At 39.1% G+C, this 24398-nt stretch overlaps 1 protein-coding gene across 1 annotated transcript in view; it reads left to right on the top strand.

The window, feature by feature from the left end:
• Nucleotides 1-24398, top strand: part of COG5 (component of oligomeric golgi complex 5) — a 338885-nt gene that overhangs the window by 309670 nt on the left and 4817 nt on the right. The window contains exons 18-21 of the mRNA XM_063098584.1: nucleotides 1406-1643; nucleotides 7259-7335; nucleotides 21262-21388; nucleotides 21929-22008. Coding sequence (XP_062954654.1) covers nucleotides 1406-1643; nucleotides 7259-7335; nucleotides 21262-21388; nucleotides 21929-22008 — 522 coding nt within the window. The remainder of the gene's footprint in view (nucleotides 1-1405; nucleotides 1644-7258; nucleotides 7336-21261; nucleotides 21389-21928; nucleotides 22009-24398) is intronic.

A 24398-nucleotide genomic window follows, 5' to 3' on the forward strand; every position in this document is an offset into this window, starting at 1 on the left:
TAGTGTTATTTTTCAGAGAAATAGAAAAGCAGTCCTAAAATTTATATGGAACTACAACAAAACCCAAATAGCCAAGGCAATCTTGAGCAAAAAGAACAAAGCTGGAGGTATCACACTACCTGATTTCAAACTATATTACATATCTATATAGTAATTTAAAAAAAGATATGAAAGATATTGATACCATTTTTTTGCAACCTATCCTTTTGGACTGATGAATCCTGAATAAAGCCAGGCCATTTGGTAGTCTGAATCTGGGTAAACCAAACCGCACACACATGAAGACTGCCATCACTTACTAGGTCTCCCCTGTCCCTAAGCAGTACAGCACCCTGTGATGATACTGAAACAGAAATGTCCCACTGTGCACTATGTGCCATTGTTGGGACATTCTTTCTTATACCTGGACAGAATCCCTTCCTGCTGGAACAAAAACCTACTTTCTGTTTCTACTGGCTTCTAGAAATGGAGGACCTTTGGTTATCCTATTTATAGTAACCATTGCTGTATTCAAAGATAATTAATTTAACCTCATTCTTTTGCTCTAGGCATCTTAGTCATATCTGTTATTCTTCTCTAGTCCGTCACCAGCTTCTCTATGTCATTCTCAGAATATGAAACACTTGCTTTTTGAAAAAGATTCAGCATTATGTTGCCAATGAACTTATCTATTAGACAGTATCAGGTGACATCTAATTTTGGTATAACTCTTCTTTCCTATAAATATTTCATTTTCTTTTAATATATTCTTCAGAGGGAAGCTATAAACATTTATAAATTATAAATAGTATTTCATCAAGCTTAGCTGGCATTACCTGTTGATCCAAATTAAAGCCTTTCCAAACCTCATCATCTGGAGGAGAAAATTGCATACAATATGTATTGTCACATACAGTTCCGCAGTCAGATTTCTACTATTGGGCTGATCTGATTAAATAGCACAAGAGCAGAGAGATCTTTGCCAACAATTTGTTTGAAGAAGGAAGTATTTTCTGCCAGTTTAAAGTGTATAATGCAATTTCAGGATCCATTATTGATGATTTATTTACCAGGCAAAACTCATGAGAGGACAGAGAGTTGTGAGGCTGGGAGGGACCTTGAGAGACCCAGAGAGTGCATTTGGCACTTGTATGATTCATCCAGCTGAGATGGTTCTCTATTTCACTCTTAATAATCTTTAGGTAAATGAATTGTAAAATTCCTTCCATAATCCTCCTAGCATCTAAAACAGTCTTCAGAATATCATTTAAATATTGTTTTATGTTCTTTAACACTTTGCAAAAAATAAAAGATGCCTTTTATACCATTAAGGAAAAAAATTGCAATAGCAGCTAGGGGGGAGAAATCAAACAGTGTAGTTTAGTTCATTGGTGCTGAAATGGCTGGGAATTTTTTTCTTTTACAGGCCATTATCCAGCTCAGGAAAACCCGATGTTCCTTGTTCTCTGTACATGAAGGAGCTACAAGGTTTCATTGCCAGAGTTATGAGTGACTACTTTAAACACTTTGAATGCTTGGATTTTGTCTTTGACAACACTGAAGCTATTGCCCAAAGAGCAATTGAACTTTTTATCCGCAATGCCAGTCTCATAAGACCTCTTGGTGAAGGTGGGAAAATGCGACTTGCTGCTGATTTTGCACAGGTAAATTGATGAATAACTACAAAGGGAAAAATGTTCTGGCCTTAATATTACCTATTAAATAAAAAGAGGTAAATATGTATTTATTAGTGTTTTTAAATAGTTGCAGCATGAAGAAAAGCAAGTTCTCTTAAACTTAACTGATTAAAATAAATTTTTTTAAGATAATTTTATACCAGATATTTTTTTTCTTTTCATTTAACAAAATGATAACCCCTCTTCTTTGATATGTCAAGTTAAGGTGAAGTAACTCATTCTGTAGTAAAGCAGTATTTCCCATTTTTTATATAATATGGGATTTCGTCACTATTGTACTCTCGCACTAGGTCAGTAATGATAGGAGTAATTGATTGACCTTGTTGGAAAATAATGTAGGCAACGAAATAAACTTTCAAACAGTGGAAAGGGGGTTGCCAGTTATCATGTAAAGAGAAAGAACTTCAACACATCTGTAATCCTTTAGAGTCCAGCTCGACACTCCAAGACTGTTCTAATTCATTAGGTACACAATGTCCCAGGTAGGTATAAAGTGATTATTTGGTCTCCTATCAAGTAGAGTACATTTCTTGTCTGTGGCTGGCCTTGAAATCATTCCAAGCTATCTGGTTTATGTGGGATAGAATGACATTAAAATAGCACAATCATAATCAGCTCTTATGGAATGTTTTTTTTTTTTTTTTCTTTGTCCTTCAGACAGATTTTTTAAAGCCTTTCAATAGCATGAGAGGCAAAGAAGAAACACCCCAAACATTCACTTCAATTAAAAGATTCCAAAACAGAGGTGATTCTTATTTATACAGCATGTCATTTTTTAAGTCTTCCAAAGCCATTAGCATTACTAGTCTAAGTAGTTATTCAAATGGATTCTTCATAGTTGTTTGCCAGATCCTCCCTGCTTAATAAGATAAATATTAATGTCAATATTTATTCCTGAGTGTGCCTGGGAGTGTGTCTTGGTTTATCATCCCTGCATTGAGGAAAGGACCTGGGCAGACTTTTTGTATCAGGGTGATGGGTTGTCAGATGCTCCCTCAGACCTGATGCTTACCAAAAGGAACAGGTAACAAAACCTAAGGTTTTCCAGGGCCAGGTTCTTTGCATAAGAATTGATCCAGCAATTAGTCATTTTTACCCCCAAATGATATGCCTGAGGCCACTAAACCGCAGATAAGAGCCTTCCTTTGAGAAATAAGCCTTTAGTAGCCACAGCATGAAAATAGAAATAACTGTTACCATTAACATAGCTCTTTTTACTGTTTCCATTTTTATCAACTTCATTCTTAGGCTTTGTTTTACAGGTAAACTCAGCTTAAAGAGAATTATACATAAATAGTGCCTTACTTGTCCCTTACTGGGGTTACAGGCTGCTTATTGAAATGAAAACACAGTGGTTTCCTAGGACCGGCTCTTGTTTGTTAAAAACATCAGCTATACTCAGATGGGTCTCTGTTCTCCCTTTCCCCTTTCCTCCTTAATTTGTTCTTTTCCTATCCTCTTCTCTCCCTGGGCTCCCTCCCCCACCAGTTTATTTGCATTCTGCTCCAGCTGGTTCTTGAGTCACTTTCCTGGAGGCAGCACTTCAAGTCCAATTAGAGTGGCTGCCAAGCAGGAGATGGCCAAAATGGGAGTGCTGTAGAAGAGAGACTTGTTTTTGTTTTTTATTTTAATGATATGTTCCCTATGAGTCTTGAAAGATGGAAAGTATTGTCCTTTAGCCCTTGCTACTGTAGCTAGCACCTGCTCAAAATGCATTGTATCCAGGACCAGGGTGAGCTTCCACCTTCCAAAAACTGCATTGTTCAGAATTTTATTTGGCTTTTTTTTTTCTTAAGGCATGTTGCCCAATAAATCAAACTTTTCCTGGGTCCCTTCCCTTAAGGTAAATAAAACTCATCAGTCATTATTACTAACTTTTGCTCTAAGGCCTATGTTTTCCATTTTTTAAAAATAGAAATGGCATTTATACACACAGCATCTACTTAGTGTTAAGAGTGTATTTTCCAACTCTGCGGTGACTATTTTTTTTTTTTTGGCGGCTGGCCTTTACAGGCATCTGAACCCTTGATGTTGGTGTTATCAGCACCATGCTCTATCCAAGTGAGCTAACCGGCCAGCCCTGCAGTGAGTGACATTTGGTTGCTGCGGTCTGTGTGGTATTGAGAAGCAGCTTCCTTTGTTCACGCCTGTATGGTGTGTCCCAGTTTCAGAACATCCTGCCACTCATCTTGGGGATGGTACCACTCCTGTGGGTCATGGGCACAGGAAAGACAGGTGGAAGCACTATCATAGCTAATCATATTTTTGATCAGTAACTTTGGCAAATGTTATCCGGGTGTTATGTGATGACTCTTCCTCCCATTTTTTAAAAAAATAAATTTTTTAATTGGGATTTTTATTTCACTTAATTTGGTTTCTTGCCGCCACTGTAATTATGTGGTGTTGTTCTTTGGCTGTTAGTATCATACTTGGTTGGAAGTGTTTTTTTTTTTTCCCCCTGGGGTCAGTCAAAACACTTAAATAGCATTACCCAGACATTTATATTCATGATAGCCATCAGCTGGAGATTAAAAAGCCTTTCAATTGCCTCATAATTGAAAGTTTTATCAGTTTTGGTTGAAAATTAAATAAAGCCATTGAGGTCACTGGAATCAAGAATACACAAATACTTTATGGGTTTCAAAAGTGTCCTTGAGATAAAAGTACCTGCTATCCTGGTATAAATAACAGAAAGAGAAAGAGTTCAAGAACAGACCAATAGAGTAGGTTTGGGAATGCTGGTTATTTGGCATAAAGTCCAATTGCAAAGACAGATAACGATATATTTTAAGGATTGCTTTAAGAGTCTTACTTCTCCCCACTGGCACTAGTATGGAGAAAGAGAAAGTAGTTGCAGGGTGCCATCTGGAGGGCTTATGGTGATGGACGTACCCAACACACAGCCCCTTAGGAATCCAGGTCATGGGCATGAGGTGATTTCCTACAGGTAATTAATTCCCTACTGTGACCACATGGCCTCAGAGTCTACACTCATCACATAGCAGTTCTGAAAGCACTAAGCTTGTCCAAGGCCATTGGGGTTCAGCTGATTTTGAATCTCTTTGCAGACTTATCCACAGTACCCTCTGAAGCACACACTACCCCTCCGCTCCTTTTTCTCTTCTTCCCTGAGGGAGAGGATGGCTACTGAAGTTGGCATTAAATTATTTAGTGGTACTCCAAACAGTTTCTATTTATAGGTCTTCTGATGCCCATTAAGTATACATTTATATCTGTTTCACTTTGTGCCTAAAAAAATAAACATTTAGAAAACAAGAAAATTAAAATTCTAATTTCTGTTCTAATTCCTCTTCCTTTTTCTTCTCCTGAACAATGTCAGGGCAGGAGTGCCCTAGGAGTATCCAAAGATGCCGGTGGTTAACCAGATGCCTGTGGTGGGTCAGGAGCAGCTATGTAATTAGTTCACCATGCCCGCAGCTGCCTGCTCACTCCCTCCAAACAGGAGGACTGGAGAGAAGCAATTGCACATGACATTTTTGTAGCCACAGCTAATTGCAGAGTCACCTCCTCTAAAAGGAACACTCCTGCCCTTTAAAATATGGCCTGTATCGTTTAATGGAATTCTGGCAGGAGAAAACGATTGTCAATACCCTAGAGGTCCTTTATGGATGAAAAATTTATTTTAAACACTTAACATTTTGAAATTGTCCTATGGCATAGAAATCTTCTGTATCATTATAGATTTCACAACCATTCAAGGTCATATTCTCCCATATAGTAACTTTTTCCTAGCCATTTATTTGTTTTAACATTTAGTTCTGCTCATGTGCTAAGGCAAAGGTTGTGGAAGACAATGAACCCATTAGGGTAATTGAAAAGAAATTAACGAAAACAGTTAATGAAAAATACATCACATAAGTTCGTTGTGTAAAAAGCCAATGCGTGCGTGCGCACACATGGAGTTAGGTATATAAGTGGAATTACCAAGTCAAAGATACATGATAAACACATTTTTACTTTGTGCTCAGTGTGAAGTAAATGACAAATTCTGAAGGAAACCAGGAACAGCCCGTCACCCACTGTCTTTTGAGTTAAGAACACTAGCTTGCAGCTGTTCTGTTTTGCGTTGTTGGCAAGAATCTTGACTTTTTCTTCCTTAGATTTTTCTCTTATTTATTTATTCTTCTGTATTTTAGAGAGTTTCCCGACCATGTGCGGTTTCTCTCTAGGACATACAGTGTACACTCTGTGTCCTCTATGCCTTAGGAGATAAGTTAACCTGGCCACTGTTCATCCTCAAGACTGTATCAAGGAAACTGCCCTCCAATTCCCCCTTGACACTCAGTTCATACATTTGATATAACTCTTAATAATGATCATTATGTGTGTATCTATGTATATTGTGTGTGTATGCATCTATATACACATGTACATTTCTTAAGATTTTGTTGATTAATCATATTGTTTAAAGAAATAAATATCCCCTTTACTAAATTTGAAAGAGTTCCTTGAAGGCAAGACAGTCTAATTTATCATCTTATCCCCATGTCTAGCTTGATGCCTGGCAATTAATAGGGAGCCAAAAATGTTTCTCAAATGATTATGTCTCTATGGCAAGGAAATTTTGAGGAGTTTTTCATAAGGATGGCCAGAAAGACAGAAACCTCACTTCCTTTTAAATGTTTTTTTTTTTTTAAGAAAGATGCAATATTACCAGAGAGCTTTATTCTCAGCCATTTTCTAAATTATTCTTTACCAGGGTACTATTTATAGCACGAGTAGAGAAACAGTTTATCATCTGAGTGGCACATATGCAAAAACTTTGCATATGTACTTGGTAGATAAAAAAAAGTAGCCTAGTTAATGACGAGTAGAATTTCCAGTCAAAGGAGGAAAATTAAGAGAAGTAAAACCAGTGTTTGCTAAATTTTTGAGTCAGGGAACAGATTAGTTTACTAATAATATAAAAGAGAAATTTTTTTAGAATACTGTTAATAATTGCTGATATTTATTGAGCATTTATTATATGCCATTGACATAGAGCTTTGTGGGATTATCTATTTAATTTGAATAATTCTATTAAGTAGGTATTATTATTGCCATTTTATAGATGAGAGACCTGAGACTTAGAGAGATTAAGTATCTTGTAAGGGTCACAACTTGTAACTGCACATTTGGAATTCTGACACAGATGTGCTGTTAAGGGCTCCAGAGTCAGTGCTTTTAATCACTTGGGCCACACTGACAAAAAATTGTCATCATTTGTATTGAATATAAAAAGACTTGTGATGCCTACTTAAAGTATAGGCACACAGTCGTAAAACTTTCCTTTTCCTGATTTTTTAGTGGAGGAACGATCTAAACTTTCTCCTCATATAACAAACAGTGTTTTTCTGTTTTCATAAAGGAATTTGTCTCATCTTGGGTCCCTTCAGTAAATAAATGCAAAAATTATCTAAATTCTTGCCTTTTAATAAGTTTAATTGGCTTTCAAAACTCACCTCACAGACCATATAGCATTAAGTTTACTACAAATTATAACTTTCTATGATCCAGGTATGTCTAAAATTTACTTTAGGATTCTTACAGAAAAAGCTGTGGAGTATCTTTTAATATTTCAGATGGAGTTGGCTGTGGGTCCATTCTGCAGACGAGTGTCCGATTTAGGAAAATCCTATCGAATGCTGAGGTCATTCAGGTGAGACCTGATTCTTTGTTAATACATTTATATCCTTTACTATCCACTTATATTAAATCATTTCCTCCTACTCAGGTTGAATTATATAGAATTGCTAACAGTCAACCATTTTTGACCTACAACAATGGCAATTTCATATGATTCATTTTAAAAGTTATATTGTTCAAAGTAGAAATCCAGATAGAATTATATATATACAATGAGTAATAAGTTTGTGTGTGTGTGTGTGTGTTTCAGAATTAAAATTCAGAAGATAGAGATGGTAAATTTTATTATGCTCTTCCTAGGGCAATTTTTTTTTTTTTTTTTTTTTGCTTCCCACTCTTACAGAACTGTATTGAATAGTAATACCAGGCAGTTCATAATTATATAGACATCTTTTTCTGAAATTTTCATTTGTTTATTTATCATTTTTAATCCACTCTAATTCTAAAAAGGTCATAGGTTACATTCCAAGCCATGGATGTAACAAAACTTTTTTTTTTTTTTTTGATTGCTAACTGGTCCGGGGATCCAAACCCTTGACCTTGGTGTTATCAGCACCATGCTCTACAAGTGAGCAAACTGGCCAGCCCCCCTAAAATAGTACAATTATTTTTGAACCGAATCTCATCAAGATCTTTAGGTGAATATAAAAAAACTCTTGAAAGGCATACTAAAAGAACTGAGTTCAGTGATGAAATGCAGGAAATGACTGTAAATGAAGTAGATATTAGGCTAATGCAGTTCAGCACAAAATTTTAGATTGAGCTTGCTAGAAATCAGTTCAAAAAGAAAAACAATGAGTTAACTCATGCTTATGATCTGAGAATATTACCAGTTTGACAGAGAGAAAAGGCCTTTTTGGTGCTGAATGCTTAGATATACCTTAATCAATTCAGATTTTAAGTAACATTTAATAACAGTGACTTGGGTCTTCAATAGCAGATTGTAAAAAATAAGGAGATGTTGTTTATACTGCTGTTTAGTCAGTACGCCAGAACTGGCCAAAGTTTTTCACGTAATGGTACCCATAAAAAATGTTTACATTCAAACGGGTGGCCAACACTGAAGGCTGAGGGGATCAGCATAGTACTTAGGACATTTTTGTGACCACAGAACATCAGATGGGAAGCCTGGATATAAACTATATAAACTATCCATAATATTCAATAGCATAATGGAATGTTTTCTATAAAGATGAGATAATAGAGTCTAGGCAGCTTTCTAAAAACTGACTCACTACTGGAAACTAGAATAATCAATAAACAGTATGTCTTTTAAATGATCACTTTGCTCACTGGTGTCATCAAGCTTTGGTAGTAGAAAATTCAGGTGTAATATAGAATAAATAAGAATCCAGTATTGTTGATTGAGAGGGGAGCCCTATCTTTACCTTGCCCATTTCATTTGTAATTGGCAAAGTTATTTTTATTATTATTTAAATGCCAACACAAGAGCCTGAACTTAATTTTTTCCCAAATGAAAGATCACTTCCCATCTGTAAGGAGGCGGGTTTCAGGAAAACTTAAAGTGAGAGTAGAGATGCTTTCAGATACCTTTGGATCGGCTCAAATCTTTTGAAAATACTTTTAAATATTTTGTTGAAGCTGTAGAGTTCTGCACTACCAAACATGGACAAGTTGAAAGATTATGATCTCCTAAGGTTACCAATTCTCCAGTCATCGGTCTGTACCATAAAAGTAAACTTAATAAAACTTTAAAAGTAACCTTAATAAAATGTACAGTCATTTACTTTGAGTAAAATGGTAACACAGCAATCCTAGCTGGGTAATAAAATGTTACCCTGGCTAACTGAGTCAGTTAACATACTGGAGGATATAAACCTACCACTTATTGTAAAAGGTATGAGAAAACCTGTGATTGGGCATTTGCTATATTAAGATTAGTTTATTATTTTGGATAGTCTTAAGTCTCATGTTTAGTTTTTTATTGAATGTGTATGTATTAAAATAGTGCTTATCTTCCTTTTTGCCAAGGCAGGATAGCCTTTATCAAAGCACTTCTAAAGTTGTCACACAGTGTGGAGACACAAGTTCTGGGGGTGAATTTCACATAAGACCAATTCTATTTTAAACCATTAAGATGGGAATTTTTTGTCAATTTTCCCAATTCTCCCATAAGAAAAAGACTCTCTAAAGGAACATTTGAAGTTTGGGTGATGCTTTCTAGTACCTATTTATGGAATTGAAAATTAATGATTGATTAATGTGTAATTTTTTTAATCCTACATTTTTTATATCTAGCTTCTCTTGGAGTAATGGTCAATCTAGATGGATTTCAAACTTTTGGCCATGAGATATTTTCTATTGCAATTTGGCATATACTTGCATGCGAACATGGAGATGCAGTCAAACCTATATACGTACACATGCACACTCATATGTATGTTTCATGAAACAGTAAATAGCCTTAACTTCATGTGATATTCCCTGACATTTCTATTTCATTTGATTATCTCTACCCACTAAATTAGTTTTATGGTTCACTAGTGGTTTCCATCCAGCAGTTTCTCAACTTTTTCACAGGGCCCTTAACTCTTGAACTTTAGTTGCTCTACTGATAGAGAGCAGAGTTTTTTCTTTTCTACAAACTATAAAGATTTATGCCCTTTCTTCCTGGGATTCTGGTATCCCTGAGCTTTCTCCTTCAGATGACCCCTTAGCCCCGAAGGCCTCAGGCACAATGAGAATAATTGTACCTTGCCTATGGGGTAACCTCCATAATTTGAATTAACTGAAAAATTCCAACAGAGATTTATATACACCAATGTATTCCTACAGTTATATCGAATCTACAGAAATCATCTTAAGCTAATCCTAGCACTTTCTCAGTTTTTTGATAGGACTGGAACAATTGTTTTGTAAAGAGTTTAGGATTAACTGAATCAAGAAATAAAATGAAAGTGTAGTATATTAGAGGGTTCAAAGCCAGTCCTGGTCCAATTGCTTGAGAAGAAGCAACATGTAAACATGTGCCACTGCCTCTGCCCTGCACCATTGTTGGGAAAGCCCGTCAGCTTCTCTGCAGTTGTCATGTGAAGTAAACTGACTTGAGAAAGCTTACCCATGTGGAGGGCCCTACCAATTCCCTTCCTAGAGAGGAGTAAATCAGTATAGAGCAATCTTTATTCTGATAACCTAGTACTAGGCCATTTGCCTATCTTCAAAAACTTGTTAGAGATGCCTCTTCTCCAAAATTAGTCCTGAGCAGTTGCAGTGAAAGGGCCCACTCTTTTTAATCAGTGCACTTCCTCCACTTGTGATGTGGGCTTTGACAGAAATAAGCATTGTCCAGTGACTGTGCACATTTAGACCTTGGCTCTTGTTCATGGATCTCCTCATCAAAGGTTCTGAATGACACCAAAACCAGCTGAATGGTGGGCTATAGGGGACTGGCCACAGTCATAGGATCAAGTATATGCAGCCATTAACAATTATGATGTTACCTAATATCTAATAATATGAAAAATACTCCGTAATGCATCACTAAATGAAAAAAATAGACTAAGTACATATGATATGATCCCTACTGTTTTTAAATAATAGTATGTGTTTGTATCGAGAAGAAAGGCCAAAAAGGACCAAAAAGGATAAATATAAAAAAATTTTCTTTGGATAGAAGTGTCACTAATCATTTTTCTTTTAGGGTTTTATATACTTTTCAAATTTTCTGCCTCCAGTTTATTTTTATAGTCATAAAAGTCAATAAATATTTTTTTTAGATGCCTCGTGTTGTTTTTCCCATTTAAAAATAACAGAGGAGCTAGAAAATCATATAAAGCGTATCAAAATGTTATCCAATAAAGGAGAGGGGTGTGTGACAAGAAAAACAGGCAGCCAAACAGCCAAAACCCAGCAGGCTGCAATAGCCACAGGGCCCTCAGTCTGAATTGGAGGCAGTTGCTACAGGGGAGGCAACAACAGAGAACTTCTAGTCCAGACCCCAGGTGTGGCACCCACCACACACACATGTGCAACTTCGCAGGCACTCCCTCCTCCCATCACACAGCCATCTGCTGCAGGGCACTTTCTTCTTGACAGTAATATTAGTGGACTATTTAATTAAGCTGCAAGCTTCTAGCATACATTTACGTTTTACTGTCTACATTAGAGTTTCTCAGGCAGCAGGAATCTTTTCATACCTGGGACAGAATGCTGCCTCAGAAAGTTGCTGACATTAGTGATTTGCCCATGGGTGATTGCTATTTCTACACAAGATTCTTGTCTGTACTGCTGAGACCCCATCTTTGTCCATCCCTCTGTAGCATGGCATTATCCCCTAAAGTAGTGTTTATGAAGTTACCTTCATTCCACCTGGACAGAGGCCTGAAAGCTCTGACCCTTGACATTGTCCGTGCAAATCTTTGTGAGGCAAAAGACAGAAAAGGGATTGAATGCCTTTCGCTAGCTCAGGGACACAGACCCTGCCTTCAGGAAGCCCTCACTACTTTCACTCCTGAGGGGACAGTTTATCCCTGATGATGTCTGCAGCCTGCTCTGCTGGAAGCTTTATTACCATCTAGGCTTGATGAAAGAGAAGTGAAAACTGTCAGGAGCTAGGGGCTATGTTGTGATGGATCTGCTGGTGGGAGGGGTGGTGGAAGAAGGAAACCATCAATAACTAGAAGGTAGTGTTTATGTCCATTGTTTTTAATTGTAGGAGTGGTAAGGGTTTTCCAGGTCTATAATTATATTGATGATCACCTGCTGCTTGAAATTCCAGACCTCTGCGTCTGAATGTTTACAGGACTAAAAGAAGGCCATCTCTGCAGCTTCTGTTTTTACCACTTTTAAACATCAAGACCCCCAGTGGTGTTCTGTCCTTTCTTTCCACTTGTGAATCTGGGGCCCTTTTCATCCCATGCAGTAACTGTCTCCCTGAGGTTTCTGTATTCTTAATTCCAAGTTTCAGATTTCAGCGTTGGCAGCCAGATTTGGTTTGTTTGTTGTTTGCTACTACTTTGACAGTGATAGGAGCATCTAGGTAAACATGAAGGGGTGAACATTTAGTTTATTACTATTTTTATTATTTCTAGCAACAATAATTTGATCATTTACTATATGCCAAGCCTGTGCTAAGTGTTTTACTAATTCTCATTTAGCTCTCACAGCACCATGAGCCAGGTGTGACCCCCACAAGGCAGTTGATCCTCAGAGAAGGTCAAAAGTGCTGCACAAAAGTGCAGTACTGAAAAGTACGAGAATCTCAGAGCCACATCTCAGGTCCAGAGCGGCCTGATCGTAAGCCTGTGCTGGTAACCACTGTGCTCCATATACACATATTCCACAAGTGCCCATTTGATTTCACTCAGATTGGTCCTGGAACAGCATTTGAAATGCTTATATGTATCATTCATTTCTGAAAATGTCAGAAAATTTTATAGAGAGGATCTAAACACCCCACATTGGTCCTCTGTTACCAGGTTTCCAGAAAATGCACCAGGAACGTTCAGCCAAACAGACACTTTTATTGTTAAAGAATGTCTACCTAAAGCCTTTGCCTCCTTTCCCATCTGGTCTGCTGGTGTAGATAATCTAGACTCTGAAAAAAAGAACCTTTCAGACCTCTCTACTTTGAGCCCTGTTTCACCCCAAATAATTAGCCGCCTGCGTCATTCTCTCCTGGGTCCCACATGACCCCTTGTGCCATAAACCAAACATCCCTAAAGAATCTCCATAGAGGCCCTCCCCTCCTGCAGGCCTCCTGCACCTCTCTCCTCTCTTCTCTCAAAGGCCCTTGTGGTGTCCTGTGCAGGGAGGATGGCCCTGTCCTCCAAACGGAATCGTGTTTTCTTCCTCCAACCATTTATTTCTTTTTCTTTTTTCTTCTTTTTTAATATTTTTTCAGGATAATATTCAATATTATGCAATGTTATCATTTTTCGTGGCCCTTTATCGATTCCTACCTTACCCTCCCTCTGTCTCCCACTTTTCCACCTGTGGTGACCTCTCACCTGTTTATTTCTATGCTGGTTCCAGATCTCATTACTCATACTCAGTGATCTTGCTGCCTTCCCAAGCCCCTCACCAAGAGGAGGTAAGGAATAGAGCTGGTGGCAGGTGGCACGGAAGAGGGTGATTCCTTCATCTGTCTTGGAATACCATTGATGTTGGGTGTGGACACAGGAGCAGCAGGACTTTTATATTACTTCACTTTGTGAGTGGTCTTAAGCTGTCAGAAGACTGACAGCTACACAACTAAGAGTCGTTTAAATGTGAACGTCCCCAACTAGAAATACAATTTTTTCTAATGGAACCTAATACTTGACTAATTAACACTACCTTCTGACCATAAAGTTTAACCTTGAAAGTGCTGCTATATTTAGAATATTATTCTCTAAGAAAGATATTGTGGCATTTGGGCTATATGCTTTTTATAACAGTTTAATTAATTTCCTTTTGTTCCATAAAGCACTTCAGATGGTGATTTATTTTTTAAACTAGCTGGTGTTTCAAATTCTACCTGGAATCAGGGAGAAGGGAGGGCACAGCTGTGTTCCTTCAGCCTCTTAAGCACCAGAAATTAAATATCTGCATTTGCTGTTTACAGGTAATGATGCCAGAGGTACATAATACAGAATCAAATCCAGTTTTGCTTTTTGTGGCCCTTTTCGTAGTCCTGTTAGTGGCTAGTGTGGAAGATTTGGTCTTGTCCAAAGAATAGATGCTGTGACTCAGAGCTCCAAAGGGACAAGTGATTGACAAAAAGATCCCATTTTAAAATGAGCTTTTTTTTGTAGGCCTGGCTTATGCATGCACCTCAACCAGCAGCCTTGGTGTGTGCCAGGCTGCTATAAATGTGTGTTACCTGCATGTGTGTCTAGATTGTTCCTCTCTCCCTATCTTCCTCCCTCCTTCTCATTATTGTATCATTCACAGTTTGCATCAAGAATACATTGGAGGAAAGTAAAGAAAAACACAAATATTCAAACCATAAAACTAACTTAATTAAATACCTTTCAACTTTGGCTTTAAATTTCCTGAAGCCAAAGATAAAAGAGAAACAGAATCAGCTATCTAGTTCTCAGTATCAGAAGGAGGGAAATGTATTGATTCCTACAAGAAAGTTAAGCATTTCTTAGCTCTTAACTCTAAAGTGCTTACAAGTACTTCATATAGGGAGCTTCATATAAGGAGTACTGAGAGATATGGGGGACCAAACTTCTTGGTCACCTTCCAGTAATAGAGGCAGTGTAGGATTCTGTACGGCTGCTCTTCAGTAACAATCAAGGACTGTTATATAGGACTGCAACCTCTGGATCTTCTCATGTCATTAACTAGGGTTTGAAATGAATCCTGCTATTGAACGGCATGAGCAAAGAGTGTGCTTTACTGTGGAAAGGGAAAACTCAGAGGACCAATGTAGCCCTGAACATGACAACCAGGGACAGCAGGGAGAGAAGGGCATGAGTTCCCCATCCCTCCCTGCATCCTTCAGAGCTTCCTTTCAGGGCCTAGGCATACCAGGCCTGCAGTAGGAGTCTGTGACCCAGTGGAGGGACCCCTGCTCTCCATTGCCTCTTTCCCCTGTCCAGCTCAAATATCAGAGCAGCCTTATTAATGAGCAGTAAGCAGACTGTTTGGTAGCATGAGCTAGATTTGGAGTTCCAGGTAGCTGTCTGGGAATGTCAGCTGCTGTGTACCCAGGGACCTTGGGGCTGTGAGATGTTTCAGCTTCTACTGAGGACAAGAGGTCACCAGTCTGTGGGAAGCAGAGTTTAGGCACAGACTTATCCCCATTCCAACCCAAAGTCAGCTTCCAGAGGCCTTTGAGATGGCACCACTTGTTGCCCCAAAGGAACTTAAGGTCCCACAAGGTAAAAATAATTCCAAGAGATACTGTGATATGGTTCAAGTATGTAAGCAACTGAAGGTCCACTTTGACCCAAAGAGAATTTAGGTGAGGTTTGTAGGGCCTTCAAAGGATGTCCTGTAAACATTAACTTTCTCAGGTGGGTTTTTTCTTATAGGTATTGTTGTTGACAGTATGAAACTGTACTTTCTCCAGGGGTCTTTGTTTCTGGTTTTGAATTAGTCTATCTGTTCTTAGGGGGAAAAAAAAAAAAGATGAGTAGTTGCTACCATTGATATCCTTAGAGGCTGTATTGCAGGATTAAGAGAGCCAGGCTACTTGGGTTTGAATCCTTGCTCTGCCACTTGTAGTTTTTACTTGATTTCTCTATGCTTCAGTTTAACCATCTGTAAATTGGGGATGTAATAATACCTACCTCATAGGGTTGTTTGAAGAATAAATGAGTAATATATATAAAGTTTTTTTAATTATATATATTTTTGGAGTACAAAGTGATGTTGTGATATATGTATATAATGTGGAATGATTAAATCAGTCTAACATATTCATTTCAAACACTTATTTTTTTGTGGTGAGAATATTTGAAATTTGTTGTCTTAGCAATTTTGAAATATACAATGCATTATTATTAATTATAGTCAGCATGTTGTGCAATCTCAAAAATATTTATTTTACCTAACTGTAACTTTGCACTCTTTGACCAAACACCTCCCCATTTATCCCACCCCCTAGACTCTAGTAACCACCATTCTACTCTCTGCTTCTATGTGTTTATTTTAGATTCCACATGTAAGTGAGAACATGCAGTATTTGTCTTTCTGTGCCTGGCTTGTTTTACCTAGCATAATGTTCTCCAGGACCATCCATGTTGCAAATGACAGGATTTGCTTCTTCTTGAAGGCTGAATATTCGGCCTTCTTTCTTTCTTTCTTCCTTCCTTTCTTTCTTTCTTTCTTTCTTTCTTTCTTTCTTTCTTTCTTTCTTTCTTTCTTTCTTTCTTTCTTTCTTTCTTTCTTTCTTTCTACTTTTTTCTCTTTCTTTCTTTCTACTTCTTTCTTTCTTTCTTTCTTTCTTTCTTTCTTTCTGTCTGTCTGTCTTTCTTTCTTTCTTTCTTTCTTTTTAAGGTTTTTGTTCAGCCTTCTTTTTGAAGGCACAATATTTTGTTTATATGTTTACTACATTTTCCTTATCTATTCATCCATTGATGGGCACTTAGGTTGTTTCCATAACTTGGCTATTATAAATAATGCTTCAGTAAACATGGGAATGCCGACATCTTGTCAACATACTGATTTCAAGTCCTTAAGACATATACTCAGAAGTGGGATTGTTGGGTAGCATGGTAATTCTATTTTTAGTGTTTTGAGGAATCTCAAGTTTTCCAAAATGGCTGTACTAATTTACATTCCCACCAGCAGTATACAACTTTTCTCCACATCCTCAACAAAATTTATTATCTTTTGTCTTTTTGATAATAGCAATTCTAATAGGTGTGAAGTGATATCTCATTGTGGTTTTAATTTGCATTTCCATGGTCATTAGTATGTTGAGTATTTTTTTAAAATATCTGTTGGCCATTTGTATGTCTCCTTTTGGGAAATGTCTATTCAGTTCCTTTGCCCATTTTAAAATTTGTTTTCTTGCTACTGAGGTGTTTGATTCATTTCCTTTTATATTTTGGATGTTGACTGATTATCAAATGTATGGCTTGCAGATTTTTCTCCCAATCCATAGGTTGTCTTTTTCCTCTGCTTATTGTTTCCTTTGCTGTGCAGAGGCTTTTTAGTCCAATGTAATCTCATTTGTCTATTTTTGCTTTTATTGCCTGACCTTTTGGGGTCAAATCCAAAAAACCATTGCCCAAACCAATGTCATGTAGCTTTTTCCCTAGGTTTTCTTCTAGTAGTTTTACCATTTTAAGTCTTACATTTAAATCTTTAATCCATTTTTAGTTGATTTTTAAATATGGTATGAGATCAGTGTCCAGTTTCATTCTTCTGCATGTGGATATCCAATTTTTCTGACACCCTTTATTGAAAAGACTGTTCTTTTCCCATTGTGTGTTCTTGGCACCTTTGTCTAAAATCAATAGACAGTAATGTGAGTTCCTTTCTGGGCTCTATTCTGTTCCACTGGTTGATGTTTTTATTTTTATGCCAGTACCATGCAATTTTAATTATGATATAGCTTTGTAATGCAGTTTGAAATCAGGTAGTGGGATGCCTCCAGCTTTGTTCTTTTTGCTCAAAATTGCCTTGGCTATAAGGGTTTTTTTGTTGTTGTTGTTTTGTGGTTCCATATTTTTTAGTATTGTTTTTCTATCTTTGTGAAAAATAACACTGGAATTTTGACTAGGAGAGGTTTTATTTCCCCTCATCTCTTTTTTTAAGATGACCAGTAAGGGGAACTTAACCCCTGACTTGGTGTTGTCAGCACCACACTCTCCCAAGTGAGCTAACCGGCCATCCCTATATAGGATCCGAACCTGTGGCCTTGGTGTTATCAGCACCACACTCTCTTGAGTGAGCCACAGGCCAGCCCTTCTCCCTCATTTCTAAAGGACAGTTTAGCCTGGTACAGTATTCCTTCTGGTTGGCAACTTTTTTCCTTCTGCATTTTGAATGTATCATCCCACTCTTTTCTTCTCTGAAGATAGGGTGTTTTGTTGAGAAATCCACTATAACTGTATTGGGACACATTTGTATGTGCTAAGTTTATTTCCTGCTGCTCTCAAAATTTTTTGTTTTTAACTTTCAATAGTTCGATTATTATGTGTCCTTGTGAACTCCTCTTTGGATTGAGTTTGATTGGAGACATCTGCACTTTATGTACCTTGATGTTGGCATCTTTCCTCAGATTTGGGAAGTGTTCAGCCATTATTTCTTTAAATATGCTTTCTGGCCCTCTTTCTCTATCTTCTGCTTCTGAAAATTTTATAATGCAAATGTTATTTCTCTGGACTGTGTCTTATAATTCCTGTAAGCTGTATTTTTTACGTTTCTTTTTTTTTTTCTTTAATCAGATAAATTCAAATGTTCTGTCTTTGAGTTTACTGTTTCTTTTGCTTGAATAAATCTGCTGTTGAAGCTTTCTATTGAAATTTTCATTTCAGTCATTGTATTCTTAATCTCTAGGATTTCTATTTTTTAAAATAATTTCTATTTCTTTGTCATATTTCTCATTTTATTCACATGTTGTTTTCCACATTTTATTTAATTTTCTATGCATATATTCTTGTAGTTTGGTGGACTTCTTTAAGAGGATGGTTCTAAATTTCTTGTCAGTTATTTCATAGATCTCCACTTCTTTAGCGTCCATTATTAGAGCTTTATTAGTTTCTTTTGGTGATGTCATGAGTCCTTGATTCTTCATAATCCTTGTGTCATTGCATTTGAGGAGACAGCCATATCTTCTGGCCTGTACAGGTGTTCTTTGGTAGGGATAGAACTTTACTATTTAGTCTAGCCTGTAATTCTGAATGGGCAAGCTTATTGACCCTGGACTGGCAGAGCCTGCTGTCATGTTCTCTGGTTGGCTGGCCCTCTTTCATTGCTCTGAGTTCAGGTGGGGCTACTATCTGGTCTCTGTTATCTAGCAAGACCACTGGCTGGGCTCTGCAATCAGACAAAGCTGCTGGCTGGGCCCTGTAATCACCTCTGATTTGGCAGGGTTGTAGGGTATATTTCCTGGCCTGGCAGTACCGCTATTTAAGTTCTGCATTTGGGCAGGGCTGCAGGCAAGGCTACAGGCTGCATGTTGAGGCACAGTTGCTGCTCCAGACAAGCAGGTACAGAGGCTATGCTTTTTAAAAATGTGTGGTGGCAGGCATCTCCTTACCTAGGCTGTCCTGTGGGGTGAACTCTGAGGCTGAGCAGAGCCACTGTATGGACTCCCTAGTCAGGCAGATCTAGTCCTTGTGCTCTGCCAAAATGCTTGGTGGTGAGCATTTCCCTGCCTGGGCAGAGCCTTGGAGTAGGCTCTGACACTGGGTAGTGCTGCTGTTCGTACTCCCATGTCGGGCAAGTCCAGCCCATGGGCTCTGTAGAAATGCGCTGTGGCAGCTGTCTTCCTGCCTGGGTGGGCTGAGGCTGGGCATGGAGGCTGGCTGTCTAGGGATTCAAGTCAGGCTGAACTTCTCACCAGGCTTCTGGGAGCAACCAGCTCAGCTTTGTGAGTGGGCTTTGTCATTGATTGGTGTCTGTGATTGAGTGCCATTGCTGTGAGTTCTGCCTCCTTTCTTTGTTTCTCCTTGACTCCAGGGAATCTGGCCCTGCTGTTACCCCAGTGTTCCACATGAGGTGAGGCAGAATTGGGCTTCCTGCAAAGCATCTCAGAATGCCAGGGAAGCTGGATGTCCATGTCCAGTTCTCTTCCCACTTTAGAAACCATGGGCCCAGAGGAATCCTCTCTGTGTTGTACTGTGCTGACTTGGGAAAGGATGGGATGATGCAGTCAAAGTGAGACTTTTCCTCTTACTCTTCTAATGCAATTTCCAAATGGTTTTGTGGTCCGTTATATGTGGGTGTCTGTCTTATTCCCAAGTTTGGGGGTTTTCACAAAAGTGTTCTTGTCTGTGAATAGTCGCTAGTTGGGCTTTCTATGGGCTGGGGGCATAGTAAAGCCTGAGGCCTCCTATTCTACTTCCTTGCTGACCTCACCCTTTATGGAGCTTTAAAGTGTGCCTGACACACTGTAAGTTCTATAAGTGTTGGCTGTTGCTGCTGCTGTCATTTTGTTAAAACTAGGAGCTTTTACCTAGATGAAGACAATGTCATCCACACAGAGATGGACTTACAGGGATGCCTATAGACAAAACCAAAATTCCTCAAACAATGTTTTCATACCTGATTAGGTACTTTACTGATTGCCTAAACTCTGCAGCATAGGACACTGAAAATTTTCAAGGCAGGTATACTACATTCTCACTATGGTGGCCACAGAAAGACCTTAGTTATACTCTCATGGAATGCCTGGTTTGGAGCTTTATGGCTTTCTGGTGATAGACAAGATAAATTTCCCCAGTAACTGAAGAAAATAAATTATAAAATAATGTAATTTGATATAGCAGTTGCAATTAGAAAAATCTGTCAGAGATAGATTTTACTTGTAGAATAGCTCATCAAAAAATATTTTTTTCTAATAATATTGTAGATCTAAGAAGAACGGGCTGTCTATTGAGAGCACTCCTGACTCTTGGTATAAAGCCTTATCATTAGTGTAAGAAAGTTTGCCTCTCTGTTTTGTACAGGCCTTCATTTGTAGACTGGAGTAATTAAGATGGGGTGAAGAAAGAGACCAGTATACAGTACTTTTTTACACCTTTCAGAATCATTACCTGATCTGTCAAGAGATGTTCTACCATCTTATCTCTTCAGATTCAACCTCTACAGCTTGGCTTATAATTGGCACTTGCACATCAGAGCTCAAAGCCAAGGAAAGATCAATAACAGTTTAAAATAATTCTTGCCAGCTTTTTGTACAAGGTGGTAGATAATTGGTAGTGGAGTGGATTTGCTTGCACATTCCTCCTGTAAAATTGTGAACAGTGAAACCCAGACATGTAGTGTATTAAAAGAGATCTAGCATAAATTTTTCATGGCATGTTCAGCAAAGTAATTATTTTGTTTATACAAAGACATAATTGCCCTTTTGAAAAGTTGTGTAGAAAATATTTGAGTTTATACATACTAGACCATAGCCCCCAAAAGAATTCTTTCTAAAATGAAAGCTGAAATTGACCAAGGTAAGAATCTATTAGTAACAACAGCTTGAAGGCTTTACTTTGTGCTTTATAGGATTTTAGCCTATTAATTAGAAGAAGTCTAAGAGGGGATTTTGATGAGTCAACTGGAAGTAAAGTTATACCCATACACCAGTGAGCTAGAGGTCAAAGAAGGAGCTGAAGAACAGGCCCTCCTGTGAGAATATGTGTCAGGGTGTGGGTGTGCGCCCGTGTATGTCTTAGGGCTGAAGGGGATTTCAGAAATGGGAGAGTCCTTCAGTAGCCAAGTCTAGGAATAATGCTGTTATTCAAGGAGAATGAGTCTCCCACCAAATCACCTTTTTCAGTATTGAACAGCATGAAATAACTTCTGCTTTTTCTTCTTCTAGACCACTGCTCTTCCAGACAAGTGAACATGTGGCCAATAGTCCTGCACTGGGGGACATTATTCCATTCAGCATCATCATTCAGTTTTTGTTCACAAGAGCACCCGCTGAACTGAAATCCCCCTTCCAGGTAATAAAGTGAAGCCAGAACCCTGCTGTGAGTCTTCCCTGTTAACTCTGCAATACCGAGTTCCATTCACTGAATGGGCTCCTGGCCCTCTCCTGCTTTATTTAGTCATGTCTGTCTTTGACAGTGGACAGTGATTAGGAAAGGAAACTCGCACTTTCAGCATCTGCTTTCTCAGCAGTGTGAAAAATTACCTGATGAATCCAGAATTAGCCCTTTAAAAATAATAACCCAAGTAATTTATGTTCGTAAAGCTTTTGGAGACCCCATTTCCTTTGCTGACCCACTATCAATTGGCAAATACAGAAGGCTCCTTGGGAGTCAGGAAGGTGCTCCAAGTACATTAGATACCATGTTCCCTCCAGTAGTGCACCAAGCACCTTCCTGACCTCCAAGAAGCCCCCTGAATTTTCCCATTGGTGGTGGGTCAGCACCATTTTGGGGTCATTTCACCTTGGGAACCCTCGATAGTGCTTTTTGCAGCAGCTTTTGCTGCCGTTCGTTGAAGAATGCCTGGGCACACTCTCTCTTCTCTAATTGCAGAGGGCAGAGTGGTCCCATGCACGCTTCTCCCAGTGGCTGGATGACCATCCATCTGAAAAGGACAGGCTCCTCCTCATCAGGTAAGTATTCCAGGGGTACCCATCTGGGCTAGAAGCCCAGGGAGGGTGAGAGGAGCAGGGGAGGATGAAGGAGCAGTGCTTGGGTGGGTGTGGAGATGTGAGTGTACCTCTTTGTGGCAGGCCACCTCACTGCACAGGCACACACATGCAGGGGCACCCAGAAGTTGGCACTGTTGGACTCAACAACTTTTGGTCTCCATGTCTTTCACTTCCAAACTTTCACATCCTCTTTTGTGCTATCCCTTGCTTGATGCAGCCCTAAGAACCATGCACTTCCTGCTTTTGCAACTTACCTGATGTAAATTACATAGCTCCATATTTTCGGCTTTATTTCATGTGTTACAGTTTTTGAATTGGTGGAGCACAGATATGAACAAACTTTTAAAAACACTCAAATAGGACACAGTTATTAGTAGGACACAAGGACAACCCAGCAGCCACTTAAATGCCATGTGCCTTCCAGTAGTGCCCCTCAAATGCATCCAGATCTACACATGCACATACACACACAACCCAGCCATGCCCAGGGCAGGATGCTGTAACTGTCACATAAGGCTTATTAAGCATCTCTCTTCCATCAACATTCTCCTCTGAAATTGCTGCCACCAAAATCAGCAGAGACCTCCTAGCCACCAAATGTTTCCATTCTTACCTTTTCAGTCTGCAGCTTTAGCTAGAGGTGACCACCATCTCCTCATTTAAACTCATCAACTGACTCAATACATTTTTACTGATGCTATGCCCACATTTCATTGACGTGCTAGTCCCTGTGCTAGGAACTGAGGATTCAGAGTAAACCGAGACATGACCCTGCCATCTAGGAGCTTCCACTTCACCACAGTCATGTCTCTGTTCTAATTTCTCTGACCATCTCTTTTCTGTGCCATTTGCTAAATTGTCATCTTCCATCCATTCCTTAAATGCCACCATTTCCATATTTTGTTCCTGGCTCTTTTTTTGCTCTCACCCTGTCTGTACTTTGGTCCCCAGGTGAGCTCATCCAGACCCATGCCCCTACTGGCCTCTTCTATATCAGTGGTCCCCAGGTCTTTGATTCATTCAGTTGCATGGGATCTCAGGCCAGTAAACTTGCTATCATATGTTGCCATTCAAATATCCCACAGAAGTCTGAACCCCAAAATGTTCAAGGTAAATCATCTTTCCTTTCAAACCTTCTCATTCTCCTATACTCCTTGTCTTGCCTGGGAGGTCACCATCACCTAAACCTTTAAATCATCATTCAGCTCCCTCCTCACCCTCTTTCTCCTCATCCAGTCAGTTGTCCTCTTAAATAGCTCTTGAAGCCATTCTCAACTCTCCTAGGGCATCCTGATGCAGTGGTCTGGGACCATGGCACCCAATAAACTTTGGTTTGAGCCTCAGTGCAGGTGGTGCATTGATGATAGCCCCGAAGCCAGAATGGGGCTAATGGGATGAGGTGGTTCTCATCCCTGTTTGCACACTTGAATCATTTACAGAGCTTAGAGAAATCCTGGTGCCCAGGCCACCCTGGACTGTCAGAATCTCTGGGGCTTTGACCTGGCATCAGGATTTTTTATAGCTCCCAGGCTGATCTACAGTGCAGCCAAGGGTGCAACCCACTTTCCTAGTGGGACATATTCCAGTGGTCAGGTGAAGGATTCCACTGAAGATGCGATGAGAGATCATTAAGAAACATCAGCCCATCAATTTTCGGGAGTGGCGCTGAGCCCTCAAGTTTGGTGCCCAGAGCCTCCAGTGGGTCCCCTGGGCACCTGTGTGGATAAAGAGTAGATTAGCCCAGGTGCCTGCTCTTTTTCCTTGCTCATCTGTTCTGTAGCTATGAGCATATGCCCCAGAAATGAGGAAGGTTGCCTGGTGAGCCTCCCATCAGTTAATGTGACTGGTTAAAATTGACCTCAGAAAAGGTTTTGGCTGTGGATGAGGGAGTCTGGCCTGGGGCTAACTCAAGGATTTGTGATGTCTGTGTGAATTTTTTTCCTGATACCCAAAGATTCAGTCTGCTGCAACACACTTGGTAATAGAAGAGAATTCAATTAATTGGACAGGACTCATTTTTGTCTTCTTAACAAGTTGGAATGAGTTCATCCACAACAGTTGTCTGCTGTGGGTACATCACAAATCTGTTTTCTTTCGCTTCTCTTTAAAAATGTCTCGAGTGATTTCATCAGCAGTGCTGTTGCTAAACCTAAATTTAGCAACTGAAAATCATGCTCAGAAATATTGTCATGCTTTTTAAATAAGGTCTACCCTGCCCTCACACATGGCTGATACCAGAACCTTCCTGCCCTGAGCAGAAAATTAAACCCTCCTTGGGGGATTCAAAAAAATTGTACTCCTGCCGCAGCCCAGGCTCTTGGCAAGCAGGGGACCTTTGTCCTAGAGAATGT

This window comes from Cynocephalus volans, chromosome 6 (assembly GCF_027409185.1).
Source record: "Cynocephalus volans isolate mCynVol1 chromosome 6, mCynVol1.pri, whole genome shotgun sequence".
Classification (NCBI taxonomy): Eukaryota; Metazoa; Chordata; class Mammalia; order Dermoptera; family Cynocephalidae; genus Cynocephalus; species Cynocephalus volans.